The 23,606-nt window shown below is 40.2% G+C and overlaps 1 protein-coding gene across 1 annotated transcript in view; it reads right to left on the bottom strand.

Annotated features, from left to right (window-relative positions):
• The window catches only part of RELCH (RAB11 binding and LisH domain, coiled-coil and HEAT repeat containing), a gene marked incomplete in the record, with an annotated part of 1,574,926 nt that overhangs the window by 1,090,819 nt on the left and 460,501 nt on the right, over positions 1-23,606 (bottom strand). Inside the window, 1 exon segment of the mRNA XM_044065183.1 lies at positions 9,526-9,846. Within this exon segment, the coding sequence (XP_043921118.1) occupies positions 9,526-9,846 (321 nt within the window).

Here is a 23,606-nt window from a genome sequence, read left to right as displayed (position 1 = left end):
CTGAAGGTGGAACCGCTTGCTCGGTTTCAGCCGAAACCGAGACACTCGGTTATTTAACCGCGGTTTCAGCCGAAACCGCGGACCGCGAGTGTCGGTCCTTTTCCTTGCGTTGTTTAGAAATTTGCTAAGTCGGAGGATCCGACTGCATAATATAAGCAAATTCGGAGCCGAAAAACTCCTCAGCAAACTCCGACCGGCGTCTAAGCGTCCGCCGGTTAAAAGAAGCACAGGCTAGACAAGCTGCGACGTCGTGGTCTGGGCCTAGACAAGGTAAGCAGTAAGAGTGGAAATCTTTATGAGGTATTTGTTTCCCACAAGTTAAACAGTTATTCACTTTTTCTGACATCGGCTGAGGCAAGAAAGAGTCCTCAACGGGGTACTTAGCTTTTTAGAAGTCTTCGAAGTAGTTTTCAGTAGTAGTAATCTCTGGTTCTGACCGACCGGCACTTGCGAACAGCTTCTGCTTCGGGCGCCACGCGGCAAGAAAGACTGAGGAAAATGGCGTCGGCTGATGCCTTTATATCCGAATAACTGCAGCTATGACGTCGGGTGAAGTGCGACACCAGCCGAGGCCAGACCCAGACTTTGGAATCCGGTCGACCGAAGGGCTGCCTGATGACAGGACAACCCATTTGTAAGGACTGCAGATGCATCCTTGAAGGACATCCAACCCAGTGTCAGAAAGGCAGAGGCCAAGTAAGCTAATTCCAAACAGGCTGATGTCAGGAAAGTCAACATCAAGTAAAAAAAAAAGTTATGTTCTTACCATAAAGTTCCATCTATATTGTCCATCTTCATTTCCATTAACCTATGGGTATTGGTTCTGATCCCCGGAACAAACTATTCGCCTTTTTTTTTTTTTTATTATTTCAAACTGAGCTTCCTGATTTGAGCTTTTCCCTTATACCAACAATGCCCTGCTCCCCCAACGTACCCCAGATCGAGTTTACAAGAAAAGGCATAGCACATAAACATATTTACACTAGTGAAAATACACAACTCTATAAACTAAACATCAGGAACTCAACTTAAGGAATAGAAATTCCTCTGAACATTCCACTAGGCTTCCCAAAGACTTGGACAGGGGGATGGGGGCAGGAAAGTTAATGGAATTGAAGATGGACAACACAAATGGAGCATTATGGTTAGACCATAACTTCTTTATCTGATGTTGTCCTCTTCATTTCGTTAACCTGTGGGACAGAATCCCTAGCTACTAAGATCCAGGGTGGCCCTCACGGAAGGACATTCTGGAGAACAGCAGAGCTAAAAGCACTTCTACTCCTGGAAAGGATGTCCAATTTGTAATGCGTAACAAATGTGTGGGGATTAGACAAACTAGCTGCAGCACAAATGTCAACTGAAACTCTAGACCAAAAAGCCTGTGAAGTAGCCATGGACCTTGTGGAGTGGGCCTTAATTTGTCCTGGTAAGGGAATGTTTTTGGAAGAGTAAATAAAGGTAATACAGTCTTTCAACCATCTTGCTACTGAGACTTTGGTAATAGATTTACTTCTTTTTGCCACTGAAAAAGATGAGAACAACTGATCAAACTTCCTAAAGGGCTTGGTTCTGTGTGAATAAAAACAAAGCTATCTATGAACATCAAGCAAATGGAAAGTATATTCACTTTTGTTTTGATAACTGGGAAAAAAGACTGGAAGATTGATGGACTGGTTAATGTTCCCTTCCTTAGCCACCGTGGGTAAATAAAAATAGGATTAGTATGCAGGGTAACTCTACCCTTGTGAAAAATCAAATATGGAAATTATGAAGAAAAGAGTTGGAGTTCAGACACTCTTCTTGCAGATATAATAGCTACCAGAAAAAGTTTTCTAGGAAAAGAGTTTCAAATTCACAGTAGATGAAAGCTCAAAGGGCAGGTGGACCAGGGCTTGCAAAATAATTTTCAGATCTCAAAGAGGAGTAGAATCTTTCACTGGACGCCGTAGCAGGAAAGAGGCCCTACAGAATGCTTTACAGAGCTCAGAAGATGCAAAGGGAGAAGGAATCAAAACCCAAGTGAAAATTGGATATGGCTGCTAACTGGACTTTGACAGTAAAACAACTAGCTTCATCACAGAAAAGGGAAGCCAAAAAGTCAAGTATATCTGCAACTGGTGCTGTAAAAGGATCTGTTTTTGTTCAGCCCAAATAGTAAATCTTTTCCATTTGTTTCTATAAATCTTACGTGTTGAATACCTATGTAAGGAGACCAAAATTTCTCAAACGGGGGAAGAAAGCCTGGGGAATCTTGTCATCACTGGAAGTGGAGAAACTATGCAGTTAGTTTCAGGCCTTGTATGTCTGGATGGGGATGACTTGATGGGTGAGAGAGCAGATTTGGGGCCGGATCCAACCTCAACAGAGGGCAAACTAGATGAGACCAGAGAAAGGTGAACCAGGTTCGTCGAGGCCGAAAGGAGGCAATGAGGATTACTTTACTCTGCAACGTGAAAGTCTTCTGTAAGAACTTGGGAATTAGTGGTAGAGGAGAAAAGGGATTGAGAAGATTGCAGGGCATCTCTGGCTGGGAGAAAACCGTCTCCACCACTTCAGAAGCTGAAGGGCTCTGAACCACCAAAAACTGTCCCTCCGGAGCTGAAGCCAACACCTCCCGGACAGCTTGAGCCCCCTGCAACAAAGGGGGAGTCAGAGCAGAGATGTCGAAAGCCAAAGCTCCAAGGGGAAGCGAAGACTCTGAAAGCTTCAGAATTAATGTCATTCCATGGAAACAAACTCGATGCTACAGCTCCAATACTTGCTTGGAATTGAAGCCAATGGAGCAGAGCAGGTCGGAAAAATAGTTGAAAGGTGAACAGGAAATCTCTATCTGCTCCACAACCTCCGCAATAGAGACTAACAGCACTGAAGACTCTGAACCTGAACGGCAGATCAGAGAAGGAGCCAAAGGTTGGAAAGGTGAAACCCTCAAGGACCCACATGTAAATGGACGAGACCCAAGCCCCTTCTGAATCTGGGCCTCAAGGAACGGCCTCATGAGTCTGCCGATGTCCTTGGAGGACAGGCTTTGGAAAGACCTGGAAGAAGCTGATGACGGGGATCTCGAAGATCTCCTGGGAGAGTGAGATCGGGATCTACAAACCTGCGACACAGCCGGATCCACTGAAGTGCCAATCAGCCCCACGGCAACAGAGGGCGACCAGGGTAGAGGAGAAGTCGGAACTGACCTCCGTGCCGACAGGGACTGCTCCAATAATTTGGGAGCCTTCTTAGGAGGTTCTGAGGACGACCACGCAGGAAAGCACTTTCTGCTCTCCTGGGTCTCCTTAGGCCTCTTAGGAGGGAGTTGAGCCCATGAAATTGATGGCACCCCCAAGGTGGAGGAAAGCAGAAACAGCCCTTCAAGTACCAGCTTGCTCCTCCTGTCCAGTAGAGCCAAGGGATAGACGGCCTCAAGATGGGAAGGCCCCAAGCAATAAACACAGTCGACGTGGGCATCAGGCAACAGAATCTTCCATCCACAGGAAGTGCATTTCTTTTAAAACCATGAGGTTTCTGCTCAGACATTATCAAAGAAAAAGAGAAAAAAATTTTCTTTGTCTTTTTAAGAAAGCAGTAACCCTGTCACAAATGGAGGAGGCTCAAGAACCAGGTGAACTCGCTGCTGAAGCTATGACCAGCAAACGATAAGGGAGGTGCACTGGCAGAGTGGGGCATTGTTGGTATAAGGGAGGAGCTCAAGTCAGGAAGCTCAAGCTGTAAAAAAAGCAACCTGTTGGACAAGTCCAAGTTACTAAGGAGCTGATGCTATTAAGTTGGAGCAGAGGCAATAATTGCCAACATGCAAAGGTGCCCAACTAAGTATATTAGCAGAAAGAAAAATAATAACAAGAAAATGGAAATCAAGGAATAAAATTACCTTGGAAGAATTACAAAGTATTGTAAAGTAAATACAGCTGTTAGAGGGGGATTCACTAGACAACACAATGAAAAAGATGCATACCATTAAATGTTATGCGTGGGATCAACACTTTCACAGTGGCAATGAAGAAAAAAATGTTGAGGGGCATTGAAAATGGTGTAAAAAAATGAAAAAATACTGAATGGTGTAAAGATGAGGAAAAAGTCAATATTTTGAAAATGTCAAAATTTATGAAGAAAATGTGATGCATCAATTCAATGTGTACGATGGTAATATGCAGTTGACAATATTTTGGGATGCGTGTTTTATGAAAAAAGTGAATTTATTTGCAATCTTTATTGCTTTTATTTAAGTGGTAAACTTTTTGAAAAAAAAAAGGCAGGTGCAAACCACCAGGTCACATCGATGTTTTTGATTTCATCTGCAAAGGAACTTGTCACACAAGAAACTTTGCAGTGCATCAGAAACTAGTTTCAAATAGAACACATCTCCAGTCAGCCAGTACTGACTATGTTTACAGAATGGTTTGCACTCTGCATGCCACTACTGTAAATTTCAGCTGTCCAATAAAGTTTTGATGACAGTTATTTGAAGATAAAACAACAAACTATGCTGCTGTTGCTCCAAATTCTGCACGGTTAGGTTAACGGACAATGCATATTACAGGTATAAGAGATGAAAAAATCGATTACATGCTCCAATAGTTACATTTTTTACTTCCTGATTCATCAGAAGCAGGTAGAAAACAATCCTCTTAGATGACGCTTTGTCTGAATTTAATGCAATATTTCTCAATATATTAAACAAACTAGCCCAGTAACAACCAAAAGAATAAAGGCAAACCAAGCACCATGTCTAAGAAAAGAAAACCAAGCAACTTATGAGACAGAGACAAAGCCTGGAAAACGTGGTTCAAAAACAAAATTAAACGCAACCTCCAAACTTTTGCATACCTAAGAAACCTTGCTAAACACTAAACCAGGGCAAATAAAAACATCTTACCACACCATTCTCCTGCACAAACATGAAAAAACCTCTTCTGGACCTCATTAAACAATTAATAAACAAACTATCTCCTTCAACCAGAATGTATACTAACACAATGTTTCCTACTACAAGTAATAGTAACAACATACCTCACAATTTAACAACCACTTCATACAAACGTTTTTTTCTTTACACAAGGAAAACTCACCACCATCACTAACTATTCATAGAACACTGCAAAACCATTCAATTACCTTTACCCTTCAACCAGTACCAGCTTCTGTAATTAAGAAACTTTTTCTAAAGTTAAAACCAACTACCTTAGCTATAGAAAATATACCAGCTGGATATATTAAACTGGGTGCTGAAGCACTAGCCTACCCAGTCTTCATCTTGACCAACTACTCCATCAGAGAAAATCACCTTCCAACTCTCTGGGGGAATAAAAAATCTTCATTCTCTCACTACACAGAGGAGGAAATATATAAACGTCTCTAACCATAAAACTATCACTTTCCAACCTCCTCTATCAAAAGGTGTGGAAAGCTGCATCCACTCTCAATACTTCAAGTATCTAATTGATAATCTCCTCTCAAAAACTAAGGCTGGTTTCTGCCCACACCACAATACAACATCAGCCCTTCTTAACTTCACCAATTTAATTAACCTACACAGAAGTGCATGCAACCTAGTAGCATCCCTTTTCTTCAACCTATCCAAGAAAGATTACACAGTCGTCCATAAGAAACTGCTATAGCAACTTTCCTCAACTGACATCAAACAGCTCTTCTCGTTCTCTTGTGGGTCTACAGTTAAAGGACAATGGGATTATATTATTAAATGCTCAACTTCTCTGCCCGTTTACTCCCTATTTACAGTCCCTGCTACGAATAAACAACAATACAGCATTTAAAATATTTTAAATCGACTGTTTCTCTCCACTAGAACAGTACCTTACCGTACTGTGGTGGTTTCACTTTCAAAATACTTTTATCCCATCCTGGAAAAGCTTGCTGCAGTCTCCAATTCACTGATGTCATCGAGGCCAATGAATGCTGGTAGTTTTCTGGCCAATTCCTTCCCCAAACTGACATCACCAGGACCATCCTAAAAGCCCACCCATGCTGTGATGTCACAGCTCCCTGGTCCTTCCCCTACCCATACAGAAAGTAAAGACTAGACTAAGGAAACAGTACACGAGTCAAGTCTCCTGCTGTGAGCTGTCAATCACAGTAGGTAACAGCTGAAACTTCCCTTAGCACTTTTACAGCTGGAGAAGTTAGGTATAAAGGGAGATGAGAAATGAGTCAAAGTAGTACAATTCAGGCTTCACAAAAGACTGCAATTTAGCCATTCTAAGAAGGGGCAGCAATAAAGAGCATTTTGAAAGTCTGTTCTGTGGCATTTGCACTGTTTGCGTTTTAAGTAGTCACTGAACGGCATGAAATGTTACTGAAATTAAGTGACTGAAAGACAGCACTGTTTGTTTGTTTGTGTCTTTCGGCTTTTCCCGGTTAGGGGTCGCCACAGTGGAACTCCAGTCCGCTAATGATTAGCAGTAGAGTTTTAAGTGCTGGCTTGCCGGGCCTAACGCACAACCTTCAATGAAGGAAACCCCATTCATGCATGTCACCACACAGAAGACGCTCTAACTGAGAATCGAACGGGCAACGTCTAACTGTGAGGCGACAACGCTACCGCAGCACAAAAGACAGCAGTGTATGCATGCAAAATTAATGCTTTAGGAAGAAAGAGACCAGAGTGATGGATTTTTTTTTTTTTTTTTACAGACGCGTTGAGGGATACCTAGAGGCAAGTCTTAACAATCAGGATCACTTTAAGATGCTAGACCACATGTTGTCAGACTCAGAATTTACATGTAAAAATATTTAAAAACCTGCAAATAGTCCCAGAGTGGTGTTAAAATGTAGAAAAAAACAAACCATAATGAGATAAACATGTTTGAGTTTGTGAGTGTGGTTCTCCTTTAACATACAATAGGTTACAGGCTCTTAAATGGGAACAAGACTTCTCTCCCTTCCTACCAGTATCTTTTGTTGTTGGTCAAGGCTCTATTTTAGGTCCCCTACTTTTCAGTGTCTTTGAAATATGATCTCCATACAGCAACTAAACAGATAAGGTAAAGCATGCAGATGATTCCAAACTTTTCATCTCTGCCTCATCCCTTTTTAAACTACAAAAAACAACTAGACTCCTTTGCATCTGCTGAGTCATGGCTCTCTAAAGCTAACTTGCTCCTAAAGCCAAAAAAAATAAATAAAAAATAAAAAAAAAAATCAATGCTTTTCTTACCCAAATAATTATTGGTATAAAAATGTAAGCTATGTACATACTGGAATATGAGATTTCTCTGATCCCTGCCAGGACACAAACTCCGGACTGGTACCTTTGGCACCCTCTAGCAATGGCAATGAACTCCTCAAACTCAAGCACCGCCCTACCTACAACCCCATAATGCTGTTCTGCTGCTAAATCCTACAGATTGAGTATGGCAACATTTAACCCATTCAAGCTCTGCATAAGGAAGTAAAGTGAAATAAGAAATTTAAGTCCAAGTCAATTTACAGTCCACTCAGTGTGTGAAGATTTGGAGGTGGAAGTTAGGTTTAATGTCTCTTCCAAAGGAGAGCAGACTCCCCCCCCTTATGCTACACTGCATTATCAGCAGTGGATCTACCCAGAGTGAGAATAGAACTCACAGCCCTCTGCATCACAAGAGAGTGCTACCTGCTGTGCCACTGACAGTATCTCAAGCATCCTATATATGTGTGTGTATATATATATATATATATATATATATATATATATATATATATATAGATATAGATATATATATATATATATATATATGTATATATGTATATATATATATATATATATACACACACACATATACATACACACACACACACACTTTTTCCATGCTAAATATGCTAAATTTCTTTATCTAACACCAATGTATATCTAATGCTATAAAAAAATTAGTTGATTTTGTATACTCTATTTACTACAATAAAATTTATGTACAACTTCTGTAACTAAATGCAAACACCTATGATTGTTATGAGCTCTAGTTTTCTCCTATAACTCTGTATTCTGCTCCATGGAGCTTTTCTCCCCAGGCCTCTGCTGAAAAGGGGAAATTCTTTCCCAGTCAGACTATCCTGATAATCAAATCCCAATGAATAAAAATAAATAAAATATTGCTATTCTACATAATTTTTCTATCTTCCCTTATTTAACACGTTCTAAAACCATGATCTACATACCAAACAAGCTAACTCCTTACTAGAATTTTTTTTCCAATCTCTGTAAACAAGTATCCCTGTATCACCAGCTTGGCAAACACAAAAGACAAAGCAAAACTACTGACTCAAAATGCTTCCCTTTCAGGAATTAGAAAGAAAGTCCAAGAAAACACTTACAGACCTCCTCCCCCGAACTTCAACAACCCATAATGAAGCTAGAGGACTTCATTCTCAGAAAAATCAGTAAAACTTGAATCTACCACAAAGCACGTGGAAGCAGGCAGCAGAATTTATCTATAAGCCGACGCTAACCATCTGTGCTCAAATGGAGCCGTGGGTTGGTAATCAACTGATGGGAGTGGGCATGAAATCTTGGCCTGTAAAACAGGTGTGAACACATCTGCGTCAGGAAGGTAGACACGTGGGAGCACAAGTCTCTCCCCAACCAAGTAACCACTGGGAATTTGCAAGCCACTTACTGAGACGGTGAAGGAATTTGTAATGATTCATAATGCCCAACTCTCACCTTTCAGGAGAATGAATGGGTATGTGGGGTTCTTGCTCAGTTCAGAAATGGCTGACTTACACACCTGGAAGACAACAGTGAGCCAAAGAGTTGCAGGAAGGTTACCACTGGGTACGGCTCATAGCAGACTAGAGATTTTATACATACACACACATATATATATATATATATATATATATATATATACATACATACATATACATATATACACATACATATATACACACACACACACATGCACACACACATCATATATATATATATATATATATATATATATATATATATATATATATATATATATATATATAAAACCTTAAGTTTCAGAAACAGACAAATTTGCTCTTCTATCACTGCTGCTTGAACAAACACTAAATAGAACAAAACTGGCAGTGTATGCATACATCTTTAGAATATGTACAGAGAGGAACAAGAAATCAGAAACATACTCAAAACAGCAGGTCACAGGGATAAGCAGAATTTTTGTACATTCTTTCAGATTATTCCTCTCAGCCTTGCAGATGCAATGAGTGCAAGTTCTCATCAAAATCTACCACACATTACACTTCCTGATTGCACTCACTGGTAAAACAAAGCAGCCATGAAATGTTAATGTCTATCAGTTCATACAGTGCATCCCCCCACCCCCACCTCACCTAAAAATCAGATGGATGTAACCAGTTATGGTACCTAAAGTAAAACCAGAAGACTGCTCATTGATTTCAAAGGCATAAACCAACAATCTGTTTCAGATTATTCATCCATTCTGCGAGAAAATATTAGTAACGGTCCATCAGAAAATTTACAAAACAATTCCAAATTCTATTGAGAATTCAAATTCAATTGTTCTTACCAACCTGTTAGGTTTATCAAACTCTACGTTTGAATTCAATAATGGAGGTATGGGTGACCGTGATTCTTTGACAGTTTGTAAATGCAAAGTTAGTGTACTGGCGAGATGATCTGTAGGGACTGCTTCTGAATCTTGAGTAAGGGGCTGAGAAACTGGTTCAGTATTTTCATTCCTACTACCACTACTACAGTCCGAGCCTCGAATATCGAGGTACTGTCCATTGTCCATTAAAACCTGTGGAGCAACATGATCTGTCACAGGAGGGTTGAGTGACTCACTAGAGGAAGGAGCTGCATGGCTTTGCTTCTTCAAGACTTCTATTTCACTGGAAAATTAAATACAAAACACAAATCAGGGATACAATGCTGCTTAAACAGAATTTTCTCTAAAAAGAGAGACATAAAAAACACTAAATACGGAGTAGGAAACTGACAGAATTAGGAGGACAAAACACAAGTCAAGCTATCAAAGCTTTACATTAACTCACTGTAAACAATCTCAGGAAGCAGCTGAGCTTTGTGTTTGGCATTTCCTTAATTTCCACATTATGCTAGACTTAAAAGGAAAAAAAAAATCAATTTTTAGGTAAATCTCCATGATTCACGGTTAGATAAAATTACTGGCAGACATCCAAATACCCCCCCCCCCCAAGTAATTCTATAGCTTCTTATTCTCTTAACATAGTCTACTCTGCTGCATCCCCTGTGTTGTCCAATGAAACAAACCTACATAGTAAGTTTTTGTAGAGTCAGAAAACAATCACTAAGCACTTTTAATCCAATGGCTACAAGAAAACCTCAATTCTTGAATTATTTTTAGTTTTCTTCATTACTTTCTCCTACATGCTTGTGTTTTCAATCAATAAAAGTGTAGTCACAGTAAAACTTTTTGATAGTTCTGTTCTTTATCACACAGCACTTGATTCCTAAGCATGATGCAATTTAGTCACCATTTTTGCTACCTCTGCCACAGCTATCAACCAACAGTTCCTGCAATGCCAAACCACCTAGCTCCTCTCCTTCCCAAAGCACTTAGTTGTGCTTACTCCAGTCTTCACCAGGGAAACTACAACTCTTTGTGCCCCAGAGTGCATGAGAAAGGCATGCAGGCCATGCACCTCAATTTCTACTCCTCCCTGCCACCCAGCACTGGGACCGCAAATCGAACCCTGGTCACCTGGATCACAGGTAAGGCTCTATCTTTGTCAAGCTGGTAATTATTTTCTGCACCCAGGTATCCAAGGTTATTGTAAGCCAGGCTGAATGGTGCAGTGGGAACCTTCCTCCGACTGCTTCCAGAGGTAAGAAATTGGGTCTCTGTTCAGGAGCACTGATAGGGTTGTCCAGGAAAGGAATCTCTGGAGCCCTGGTTGCACAAACCTCCTCTGCCACAGCAGGGCAGTCTTCAAGAAGAATTCCCTCCTCTGCCCTAGGAAGAATAGTCACCACGTATGCCAATAAGGCCCTTGGGTCTTCTTGAGTCACATTTTTCTACTCCTCTGATTCCTGGAGTAAGGTCGCTGTGGAGTGGAAAAATGAAAGCCCAAAGCATAAAGGGTCCTTCCATCTTTTTCACACCTGGCTAGTGTGTCTTTGACTTCTGGGACAAACAAGGAAGTAGCATCAACAGGAGCATTGCTAAAGGAAGACTTAAAGGGTTCCGCGAAATCACACAAGTGTATCCAGGCGTGATGCCTAATAGCAATGCCTGTACCTGCTACTCTAGAAGTCCCTTCAGCTGTATGAGCAATAAGCTGCATGGACGAATTTGAGATGGACTCCAGAGTGGCAAGTGAGGGGCTACTTTATCTCGAACCCCGTCAGATACTGCTCCTGCAGGGGGGTCTGAAAGCTCAGTTATCAGATCCCTTTGGAGTCTCGTAAAGTGGACAGGAAGTTCAAGGACCAAATAGCAAAGGTCGATGAAGCAAAACCCACTTCCCAAATCTATCCATCATCCGAGACTCTCTGTCAAGAGTATGGATAGTTGAACTCTCGTTGGTGAGTTCTTTTTTGGTGGCAGACGCCACCACCATAGCATCCACTGCTAGACCCTTAGACCAATGGGGATGACCTTCTCAGGCTAAAATAATCTCATCTAGTCTCCGGGTAATAGGCTCTATAGAATCAAGAGCCTTCCACGATCACTGAACGATCAACTTAACTTGGTTGTCAGTGGGCAGGGTCCCCCAAGAAGTAGAAGGATGGGCACAAAAAGCTTACAAGAACACATTCCTCAGAGGGTAAGTTTGAGGGCTTCCAATCACCCCTCTGTTTTAATATTTCCAGGATGTCTCCAAGAGACCTCTTCCGGGGTGTACAGTGGGGACCCTTCTCCATCGTAATCTGTGTCTTCAGTGAAAGATTCTTCTGGAGAATCCAGGTACTTCCTCTTGTACATCCTCTTACGGGGTGGCTCCTCAACGGGAGGTTCTGACGAGGACTCTGAAGAGGGGGGACCCTGAACCATGGTGTCTTGCAGCTCTTGTGCCCACTGTCCTGATGTAGCAAAATGTGACAGCTGCGAACTAGAACAAACAAAAATATGGCATTCCGACAAGGATGGAACCAGTTGGGAACCTGCTGAGGCCAAAGCTCTCTCCATAATTTGGAAGGCAGGCCCACCAGAAGAGGGACAGGAGGCCAGAACCGAGAAAGACAACCTCGGACCTGGGGTCGCACCCTCCTCTGATGAGCCACCACCCAGAGTAGGAGCCCACAGAGGACTCAAAACTGCCATGGCCCTGATAGTAGTAGATGGCACAGTGGAATCAACCAGAACTAGTCCAAGGATCTCGGAACCAATAGCCAAACCATGGTCCTGGGTGTGCGATGGATCCAAAGGAGCCAAAGGTCGGCTCTGGTATAGAGGTGAGATCCACCATCGGCACCGAGGTAACTGGCACCAGGAGCATCGAAGTGGGAGGCTCCAAGCCCTGAAACAAGATTGAAGGAGGATAAACTGGTGGAGTCCTTGGAGAATAAGCCAAAGCTCCGGGAGGGAGAGAGGTTTGTAATAGTGCAGGGAGGCCTCTGGCTGCCAAAAGCTGATCCACTATTCCGACTATGTACAATTCTGATTCTGAAGGAACGCACTGACATTCCCAAAGGGGACTCGGGCCTATACAGAAAGGGGTTCGGTTGCTGACCAAAAAAGGGGTCCACTGAAGGAGAATATCTAGCCCTGGGAATAACTGGCAGATCGACTTTGGGCACTATAGGCTGTTGTATGGAAGGGGATTGTGGAATCGAATGAGAGGACAATGGAGGTTGAACAGAAACTATTATCAGTGCTGAAGAGGTTGTCAGCACCGAAATAGTGGTCGGTGCCGAAGAGATTTTAGTTTGAGCCAGTTCAATGACTGACGGCACAGATGAGGATTTAGTTGTTTTTAGTGCCGGAGGTGATGTTATTTTCAATTCTGGTACTTTGGCTTTAGGTTCCAAAGAAACTGTCAGAACCTTTTACTTTGTTTCATGTGCCGTAGGAGATGTCGGCACAGAGTAGTTTCTTTTTTTACATCAGGTTTAGGCAATTTTGAAGTCTCTGCCTTAGACTTAGGCTTCAGTAAAAGGACATTTTAATAAGTATTTCAAAATAAGCTTACAGCACCTTTCAGCTAAAGTACAGGTGCTAAAGCCCTGACAAACAGTACAAGTCCAAGTGAGGAGCATCCAAACAATACACGCAGGAAAGATGCCCATCAGAACTGGGCATCTTTCTGGCACAGTTTTGACACTGCTTAAATCCAGATGTCACCTTTTGCTTCTCTGCCATACTAAAAAGTTAGTTAGGTCACCAATATATATACATGCACACACACTCACACAAGAGAGGAAGGGCAGGAAAGGATTTTTTTTGGGGGGGGGATATACCAACAATGGTATATAGAAAATACCCAAAAGGGTAAAGGGACAAAAAGGGAAAAAAAGAGCATACCAATAATGATATAAGAGTTTACCAATGGTAACAGAAAAAGGGAGGAGGCTGATACCAGCGATTGCAATTAGAGTTACTGAAAGGTAAAAAGGGTGGGGTAGAAATAGTCAGAAAAACAGTCACTCACTCAACAATGTCTCAAAACTATCTAGCTAAAAAAATTTTAAGCAAAAATGTTTAGAAAGAAGAAATTTAAAGCACTTGGTTCAGAGTATCGGCTGACACGTCCAATTTTCTATGCGGCAAACGAGACCTGAGGTAACCGGGAGAGAAGCATTGTGGGTAGAGCCTCAGCTTGAGAGTTTTTGGCTGGTGCGAGCTATGTATAATGGCAGAGTTGGTTCTGAGAGGTCGGAATCTAACCCATCAGTCAAGAATGAATGAAGATTGACAACATCATACAATGTTTTCTGAAAGCATTCAAGTGTTTTCCCAATCTGAGAGAGTAATAAAGATAAGATAAAACCAAACAGCACTTAGCAAAAGCAAAGGCTGTACCATGCATCTTAGCATGCATAACCTTCCCTTTAGGTCAACCCAAGTCTGTCAGTGAGGCTGTCAGTCTGGGACAATTGTTCCTATCAAGAGGGTAAAACTTCAATATTTTAAGGTGTACACGGTTTTGTTTGTTTGTACACTTTGTAAGATGTGACATAGGCTCAAACTGATACAAGAAACAACTGCATAAAAGATCAACCTGTCAAACAATGTATGCATGTAACACAAAAGCTGCAACTAGACTCTTAACAAAAAAGGTGTTGCACATAAAAGGTGGGAATAACAACTATTAACACAGTGATGTTTTCTATATTTATCTTTAAATGTAAATGTTCGGACAGATACATACAAAAAAGAAAGAGTAGTGAACTATATTAAAAAATGTAGAGTGCAAATAGCTATGCTACAGGAGACATATTTGGAAAGAAATGAACATGCAAACTTGATAAAGAAAGGCTTTCAGGGTGGTTATTCAGCGGAATACTTGGGACAAAGGAAAAAAAAAAAAAAAAAAAAAAAAAAAAAAAAGAGTACTTATATTAATTGCAAGAGGAGCTCCAATAGTACCAGAAGATGATAAAGATAATAATGGTAGACTTACAGTACTAAGGGGCTACTGGCAAGGGAGAAAGATTACACTGGCATGTAAATATATTCTACCTAAAACTGCTGTAACTGAGCTTAAGAAAATTCTCGGAGAAATAATCAGCTTTCAGCAGGGAATATTACTTATAGGTGGGGATTTGATTTTTCGCAGTGAGGATGTATCTTGGGGGCCCAGAAGGGAAAATACAACTAAGGAAGGTAGATCTTTGAAGAAATTTATGAAAATATCTGGCATTGAAGATGTGAATTCAACAGTAGGCATCTGGAATGAATTTACATATTACTCCCCAAGATACAAAAACTGGTCTACAGTAGACCGGACATATATTTCATAGGAACGTGAACATTTAACTGAAAGTTTTCATATGTATCCAGTAACTATTTCAAATAACTAAAATAGAACTGCAGAGTAATGAAATAAAAATGTGACAATGGCATTTTCCCACTTATCTGTTGAAAAGAGAGGAATTTAAGGAATCAGTAGTGGAAATTATTCAGGAGTTATCAGAGAAGATAGAAATTTCTTCTGAAAATACAGCTAGGGAGTGGGATACAATTAAAGTGGAGTTTAAAAATACGGTGGAAATGAATGAAAGGGATATGGTTAAGACGTAAATTATTTAGAGGGACTGACAAAGGTTAAAGTACTGCAGAATAGGAGGAATCTCACACAAGAGGAGGAGCAATTGCAGAATGCTAAACAGAAAATTAGGGATTACCTGAATAATATGCATGAGTTTAGAAAGATTGCTGTTAAACAACTGTTTTTTGCTGATAACTCCAGAGCACAAAAACTTTTAGCACAACAACTTAGGCAAAAGTAAGCAGAAAGGATTGTTGCCAAGCTTGGGAGCCTATAACAAGGAAGATAACAAGAGATCCTGTAGAGGTACTAGCAATATTTTAAAATTTTATGAAAATCTGCATAAAGCACATAAACATGGAAATCAATAAAAAGGTACAAATGGAAATGTTTATGGAAGAATTAAATATGACAAGGTTAGAGGTAGATTAGGCTCAATTACTGACAGGATAGGAGGAGACGAGATAAAAATGGTGATGTATAACCATTCCACAGGAAAGTCCCCCAGGAATAGATAGTATTCCCCTGGAAGTTTGGAAGCTAGGAGGGGAAAAAATTAAAGATCTGGAAGGTTTTGTTTAAAAGGATTTAAAGAACGGAAAAACAACTATCCTGGAAGAAAGTGGTGGTGGCTGTAATACCTAAAGAGGGAAAAGACCCATTAGATCCAGCTTCATACAGGCCCCATTTCAATCCTAAACCATGATTATAAAGTGTTTACGTCTATAATGGCTAAAAGTATCCTTTGGGAAGTCATTCACCCCTAGTAACCATCATATTGACAACACACTCCTTAGAGTTGACCCAGTAGTCAGGGACTTCGGGACACACAGATCGTAATCTAGCCTTTGACCATCATGTGTGTACAGTAGTGAGGAAATCCTTCTATGTTGCTCAACATATACACAAAGGTATGACATCCAAGTCCAAGGAAGTCATTGTTCCACTGTATTAAGCATTCATCAGACCTATCATTGACTACAATGCCCCCCTTTGGTATATACCTAACTAGGCATATCCAACAATTGGAACATCCAAAGAAGATTCTCGCTAAAACAATACAGGGCTTAAGTAAAATGTCCTATGCAGACCCCCTGAAGGCTCTATCCCTGTATTCTTTCTCATACAGGCTTTTGAGAGGAGATCTATGCCTGACATACAAGGCATTGTCAGACCCCACTCTGATGGACCTCTTGAATATCCACAAAAGAAGCAGCACCAGGATTACCCATTCTAAAGACTTAACCTTGCTTGTAATATAAATAGGACCTGCTGGAGATACAGGTATCTAACTCGGAGATTACCACGTCTTTGGAACGGACTCCCTATCTATGTGAAGCAGAGCTCCTCCCTAACCAAGTGCAACCTGAAAATTGGATGGGGAACAGGAAATTCATCCCTGGTTTGGCATCTATGTCTCCTAATGGACACAGGCAACCTGTAAATGGTTCAATCTCCCAGGCCCTAGCTTGTAAATGGTTCATCTCCTAAGCCCCTTCTTACATTTATCAAGGGTATCAGAACTTGTCAGAGACTTGGGATGCATGGCTAGGCTTAAAAAGGGCCTTGTGGTTGGTCAGCCTAGTAAACACCTATGAACCTATAAGAATAGCAAAAGTGATACCAAAATTGATAGACATGAATCAATGTGGTTTTGTGGAGGAGAGGCAAACATTTAGCAACATTAACAGAATGTCTATGATCCACAAGGAAGCAGAATATAAGAAAACACCACTATTGTTGATAGGTCTTGATGCAGAGAAAGCTGGGAATTTATGAACAGGGCAATGGAAGCATTTGCATTCCTGATAAAATTATAAGGTTGATTAGGAGAATATATGAGGGATCGTGGTTATTTGCACTATATTTTGAACAACTGACAAAGAAAATAAGGGACTCAGAAATTCAAGGATATAATCAGGATGTCAGTCGAGAAAAGCTGGCTCAATTTGCAGATGATGATATTTTATACCTAATAAAACCAGAAAAGGACATTTCAGTGTTGTTGAACATTTTGAGACCGTTCCAAATCTTTTTGGGATACAAAATGAATGAAGCTAAAACAAAGGCGATAGCTGTGAATTATGTACCCACACATAAATTGGTTCAGAAATATCCACATTTATGGGTACATGATAAAATTAAGTATGGATGGATTAAAAAAGATTCTGATGTGGCGGTTAAGGATATGTGGGAAGAGACTAAACAAAAGAGAATACAAAAACTGAGAAACTGGAAGCTCTGTTTTACGGATATGGATTGCATGATACAAGCAGTTAAAATGTTTTAGTCCCTTTAGTTTTATACACAGGCAGGCATATTTCTATCAACCCGAGGAGAAGTTGTTTGATAGCAAATAATAAAGAGTTGAAGGATTTTATGTGGGAGGGGAAAGACAGCAAGTGTCAAATGGAATAAGCTGACTCTTCCAATAGAACAAGGTGGATTGGCATTACCCGATTTGAATGGGTACTCCAGAGCTACACAGTTAAGGCAGAAACCTATAATTCAAAGTTTAAAGGGATGAAGACAAAAAACGGGGCATGCTCAAGAAACAAGGAGAGACTGGAATTTTGGATGCAGATCCTTAATGAGAATTACAGTAACCATATAGAATATTGCATTCATAAAGAAGCATAAATTATTCTAATAACTAAGCCAACATGGGAATGAAGAAAAGAGATTCCGCCAATTGGGATAACTGCAATTAGGGATGCATGCAATTGTCAAGAAGGGGCTGGAATTTATTGGAGAAAAGTGGCAAAACTGGCACTGGTAGCAAATAATTATACAGGAATTGGTAACAGAATGGAAAGAGGCCAAGAATGTATTTGGACTGCAGGCTAGAGATTGATATCAATCCTTGATAGGGAAGGCAGAGTACAGGCAAACAGAAAGTCGGGGGATCCTAAGCTGAGGACGAGCATAGTTTTTAGTATAATCTAGAACAGAAACTGCTGTTAGAAAAAGAATAATCAGTTCAGCATATAAAATATTCCATGACAACTATAAGAATCAATCAGATGAGATTAGAAAGAGACTGGATAAGCAATTCACAATGAAACAATGGGGGAAATATGCAACACAATCTAGAAGATTCAGGATCTTTGCTTAGAAATGTTCACAGATATTTTTATACCCAAGTAGGATTCCAAAGAATTTTTCCACAGGTAGATAGCAAATACCTGAGTTGTAATGGGGAAGAAAGAAGTAATTGGGAACTAACAGACCCAATAACAAAGAAAGTACCTTAGACTGGATGCTTACTAATAGTCCTCATCAAACATACAAAGTAGGAACCCTCCCAGATGACCCAAGTGACCACTCACTAACTTATATTATCAGACATAAAACCAACCTAACTTACCCAAACACTTTCAGGACAGTATGTACCAAAAAGCAATTTAACCCAGAACTTTTCCAGACAGAACTCAAGCAATGTAATTGGTCACCACTAAAATCCCTCCCACTAAATGAAGCAACAGAATACTTCAATTCCACAATCTTAGCCATCCTGGACCACCACGCCCCAACACGCTCTGTTAGAATTAAAGCTAAACCAGCCCATTGGCTCTGAAATGTTACTAGGCAAAAAATCCTTCTCAGAAACAAATCCTGGGCAAAATGGCGTACTACTAAGAATCCTACAGATCACCAAACCTTTAGGCAACTTAGAAATAATACAAAAAAAGCCATCCTGTTAGACAAAAAAAACTTTTACCTCCAATTACAGCAAACCTACCAAAAGAAACCACAAAAGTTTTGGACTAGCATTAACAAACTTCTATACACAGGTCAATCTATCACACCTAACCCACTAGGCTCTAACCCTGAGAATCCCATACATACTGCTAATGCCTTCAATTCTTTCTTCACAGACACCATCCAAACACTTGCCATCTATCTCCTGATACCTCAAATCTGCCTACTTCTACTACAAGCCCATCCACATCATTTCAGTTACAAGTGTCTACTTCCTTTATTTGCTCCCTTCTCCAAAAATTAAAACCTACCACCCCCTCAGCTGACCAACTTCCGACAGAATACCTGCAAAAAGGAGCTACAGCCATTGCCTATCCCATTTCCATTCTGGTCAACAGAACCATAAGTGAAGGAACTATCCCATCTATCTGGAACATTCCTCATATCATCCCACTACATAAAGGTGGGAACTCCAATGACTTCTCTAACTTTCGTCCTATAGCTCTACTATCTCCTCTTGCAAAAAATAATGGAGAGGTGCATCCATAAGCAACTACTTAACCACCTACTCCAAAACAACTTACTTGCCAACTGCCAACATGGATTCAGACCTTTCCACAGTACCACCACTGCCCTGCTATCCTTCACAGACTGCATTAACAAAAACCATAACAAAAATATTCTTTCTTCTGCAGTCTTCATTGATTTATCTAAAGCTTTTGATATGGTTAATCACCAACTCCTTTTACATACACTGAAATCCCTTTCACTCGAACTTCTAGCCATAAATTGGTTCAAATCTTACCTAGAAAATAGACAGCAGGCTGTACCCTGGCACAATAAACTATCTAATCACCTTCCCATTTCCCTTGGTGTTCCTCGGGGCTCCATATTAGGCCCACTCCTATTTTCCATTTATAATAATGACCTTCACTCAGCAATTCCACATGCCACCTGTATTCAATATGCAAATGACTCTACTACAATTTGTTCAGCCACTTCTCCAACTGAACTACAGTACCTTACCCAAAAAGCATTCAATACTGTAGAACAATGGTTCTCAAACCGCTGCCTCCTCCTATACCCCAAAAAAACTAAACTTTTACTTTTCACGCCAACCCGAAAGTCCACCCCTATAAATTTCCCACTCATATCTAATAATGGTACTCTCATTTCTCCCGACCCAACCACTAAACTCTTAGGAATAACAATAGATAACAACCTCAACTTTGATACTCATATAAACAGTGCAATAAAATCAGTCAACAAAAAACTGGGATCCCTCTATAGAATCAAACCCTTTCTTACACCAGTAGCTAGGACCGCTATAGCCAGAACTCACTTAATCTCCACTCTACTCTATGCTTTACCTATATACACTAATCTTTCTAAAAACAACCTCAACCAACTGGCAATATCCTATAATAATATTGCTAGATTTGCCACTGGCTCTCCTTTCAGAACTCATCACTGTCAATCTAAAACAACTAGGATGGCTAGAGTTTCTAAACCAGCTTCAATTTCACCAGCTTGCTATAGCCCATAAAACCCTGTATCAACACACCAACACTCCAATACTCACTAGCCTCATTACCCCTTACAACAATCTTAAGAATTTACGCTCCTCAAACAAACTGCTGATTCATACTTGGAGACTCCCTGTTCTCTAATACTGTTCGAAAGCTATGGAATCTACTACCCACTGAACTCGTAACTCTGTCTTCTCTTACACTTTTTAAAAAGAATCTAAAACTACTTCTCAATACACACTGGTTATGCTCCTGTACTAACCCTGACTAACTTTCTTCCTTTACACTAATTAATACTCTTCATCTTTATAGACTTATCCTTAAAGAAACAACAGACTGTTATTGCAAATCAAATATATGTATACAGTATCATCTCTTGTATATTACCTTTTACTATTTGTGTTAAGCTCATTATAGGTATTATATTTTGTATTTTTTATTAACATTTTTTTATTAACAATAGCTGTTTTTTTAAGCTTGGACTGTTACAACTTTCTATATGTATTTTGTATGCGTCTTGGAGCTTTTCTCCCCGGGCCTCTACTGAAAATGGACATGTATCCAGTTAGACTAGCCTGGTCAACAAATGTAAAATAAATAAATAAAACATTTTCTGGGAGTATAACGAGTTGGCAGACTTTTCTATCAGAAATACTGGGTCAGCGAACTGGTATGATTAAAGAAATGACTTTTTGAGCTATGATACAAAATCAGAATTGCCTAGACATAGTAAGGCCTTGCAGAGTCAGATTATGGTAGCTATCAAAAAAAATTACTAGAAAATGGAAACCAAAGTCTAAACCAACTGTAGTAGAAGTAGTTAAAGTAGTAGAGACAAAACAACTTGAAATGGCAACTTTAGAAAAGGGAAGGATCATATTACACAGAAAAAAATAGAAACTGTGGGAACAATACAGACGAGATGAGAAATGAGGCTTAAAATACGGCAGGATTTGAATGAGCCATGTAATGTTTGACTGACAGTGACTGGACAGCTTATAAGTGATGTATAATGTTTGCAAATAAAATTATATCAATATGGTTTGTTTTCATTTAAATGAATGTATGATTGCCTATAGTGTAAGTAATAATTTAATAAAGATGTTTCTTGTTAATTAAAAAAATACTGCGCAATTCTGTTAAAGTTATTTAGTGAAGTCTGGCTCTTCACAACCTCAAGACACACCTCCCAATTTCTTTTTTCAAGAACCAGGAACAAAGCCAAAAATAATGGTGATGGGAAGCAATGGTTCAAAATCATGGAACATTTTTAAATAAGAGTCTAATTCACAAATGGTTAAGAGAACAGGTTTTGAGTCAACTTACACAAGGTATAAGACTAAAGTGAATAAACAAGTTTACCAGTTTTCTCTAAGTGGAGTAACTGATGCTCCATTTTTTGATTCACAGAGAGCAGTATTATTGACAGAGATTAAAGTACTTCCAATTTGGAAATGGAATTACAAGAAAGCCAATTATGACAAACTATTTAAAAGGACTAGATTCATAGAAGGCTTATTCAAGCTGGATGGATTAAACTCCTCTAACTTTGGAAGTCTTACGGTGAATATGTGTAGAGTAAAATAAATAGTGAAGGCACTGGCGTGACAGAAGGACTGCAAGTATTGCTATAGACAGCAACTGCATTTCCAATTTACTTGTAAGATGAGATTTGAATACTCCCGTAAACTTATGAGGATTACAAACAAGCCTCACTGAAGGCGACATACTATTCCAAAGTGTGGCAGTGCCCAAGGCTTAGACAGGGCGACAAAGAGACCATGTCTGTTCTATTTCCATTTGCATGCAAGACTATGAAATGTGGATCTCAACTGGGGAACATAATGCAATAGGAGAGACTGAGCAGTAGGGAAGTTCTGTGGTGAATACACAATTCTATGGCTAAAGTTTAGCTGAGATCGCATTAGGGTTTGTGATGCCTAAAGCCAGATAATTCTTTACCTACATGCTGCCTGCTCCAGTGTCTGCTGGCCACGAAACCTTCACCCAGCTGGCCTCAAGCCTACTTGTCCCACCATAACAGGCATCCCAGGCACAGGGATAAGAGACATCCACAGGGTGCAACATCAAGGCAGTCGTGAGGGTTGATTGGTACCATGGCTATCCAAGGCAAATCAGCCTTCTATGTTTCTACCTCCCCTCAGCACACTACCTACACAAGTAGCCCCCTCCCCTCAGCACACTACCTACACAAGTAGCCCTACAAGACAACCATCAGCAATTTTCTCCCTGCCTCAGTTCCTGCTGCCACCATTTCTCCCTTCCTACCCACCCCAGACAAGACCAAAGTCCTCATCAACTGAAGTAGCTGGGCATATTATTTTTTAGAGTTAAACGCCCTACTCCCACCCCTGACTGCTGATGTGTGCATCTGCATCACCACGATTGCCTCTTACACTCATGCCTATGTATGTGTGATCCCACACACATGCAAAGTGAGTTATAATCACCATTTTGGCATCACTATTTCCACCACTTCTCTCTAATTTCATCAACTGCAACTCTCTGCTTGCAAGTGGCACAAGGCAAACTAGACCATCAATCCCTCCATCCTGGATAGGCAAGCTGGCAAATCAGTTCTGACCCTCCTCCACATAGCTTTTTCAGTGTCTGGGTCATAAGTCACAACCTCTCTCTCTATGCCAGAAAGCCGTGTCAAACCAGCCAAGACGTAACAGTGCCATGTAGTTAAGGCTGATTCTGTAACTTTATTGTAATAGTAAACTGTCACGTATGCAAGTTAGTTAGGAAAGATAATGTGTAAAATAGGTTGAGAAGCAGAAAAATGTAGGCAATTATTAACTTGGAATGGTTCATTACAAAGGGCTTCCTCTGTAAAGGAGTCCTAGTTTTTGAGCTTTTATAACCACTTGTTGAAGTGTGTATCAAACTTTTGGTATTTGTGTATAATGACTCAGTGTAACTTTGCATTGTCATCTGCATTTAAAAAGTAATTCTCAGATGGTGGGTTGCTGAGTTGCAGAACATCGTGCACAGGTTTGAGTTTAAGATTTTTCAGTAGGCCATGACTCTATCTTACTGAAAAGGACAGTAAAAAGTTGTTAAATTCTTGAATGGATGTAGCAGATTCTTTAAAAGATGAGCTTGTATACTGTACCAGGTGGGTAGGGTAAACAGTCTTGTGCATGTCATTCATGAAGCCATCAACAAAAAGAGGCCTAAGATGGAGACCATCAGGGACACCTA

Source organism: Protopterus annectens, chromosome 3.part0 (genome assembly GCF_019279795.1).
Source record: "Protopterus annectens isolate FY-2018-M chromosome 3.part0, PAN1.0, whole genome shotgun sequence".
Taxonomy (NCBI): Eukaryota; Metazoa; Chordata; order Ceratodontiformes; family Protopteridae; genus Protopterus; species Protopterus annectens.
The sequence above is the reverse complement of the archived record's forward strand: the minus strand, read 5'-3'. Positions and strand labels throughout refer to the sequence as shown.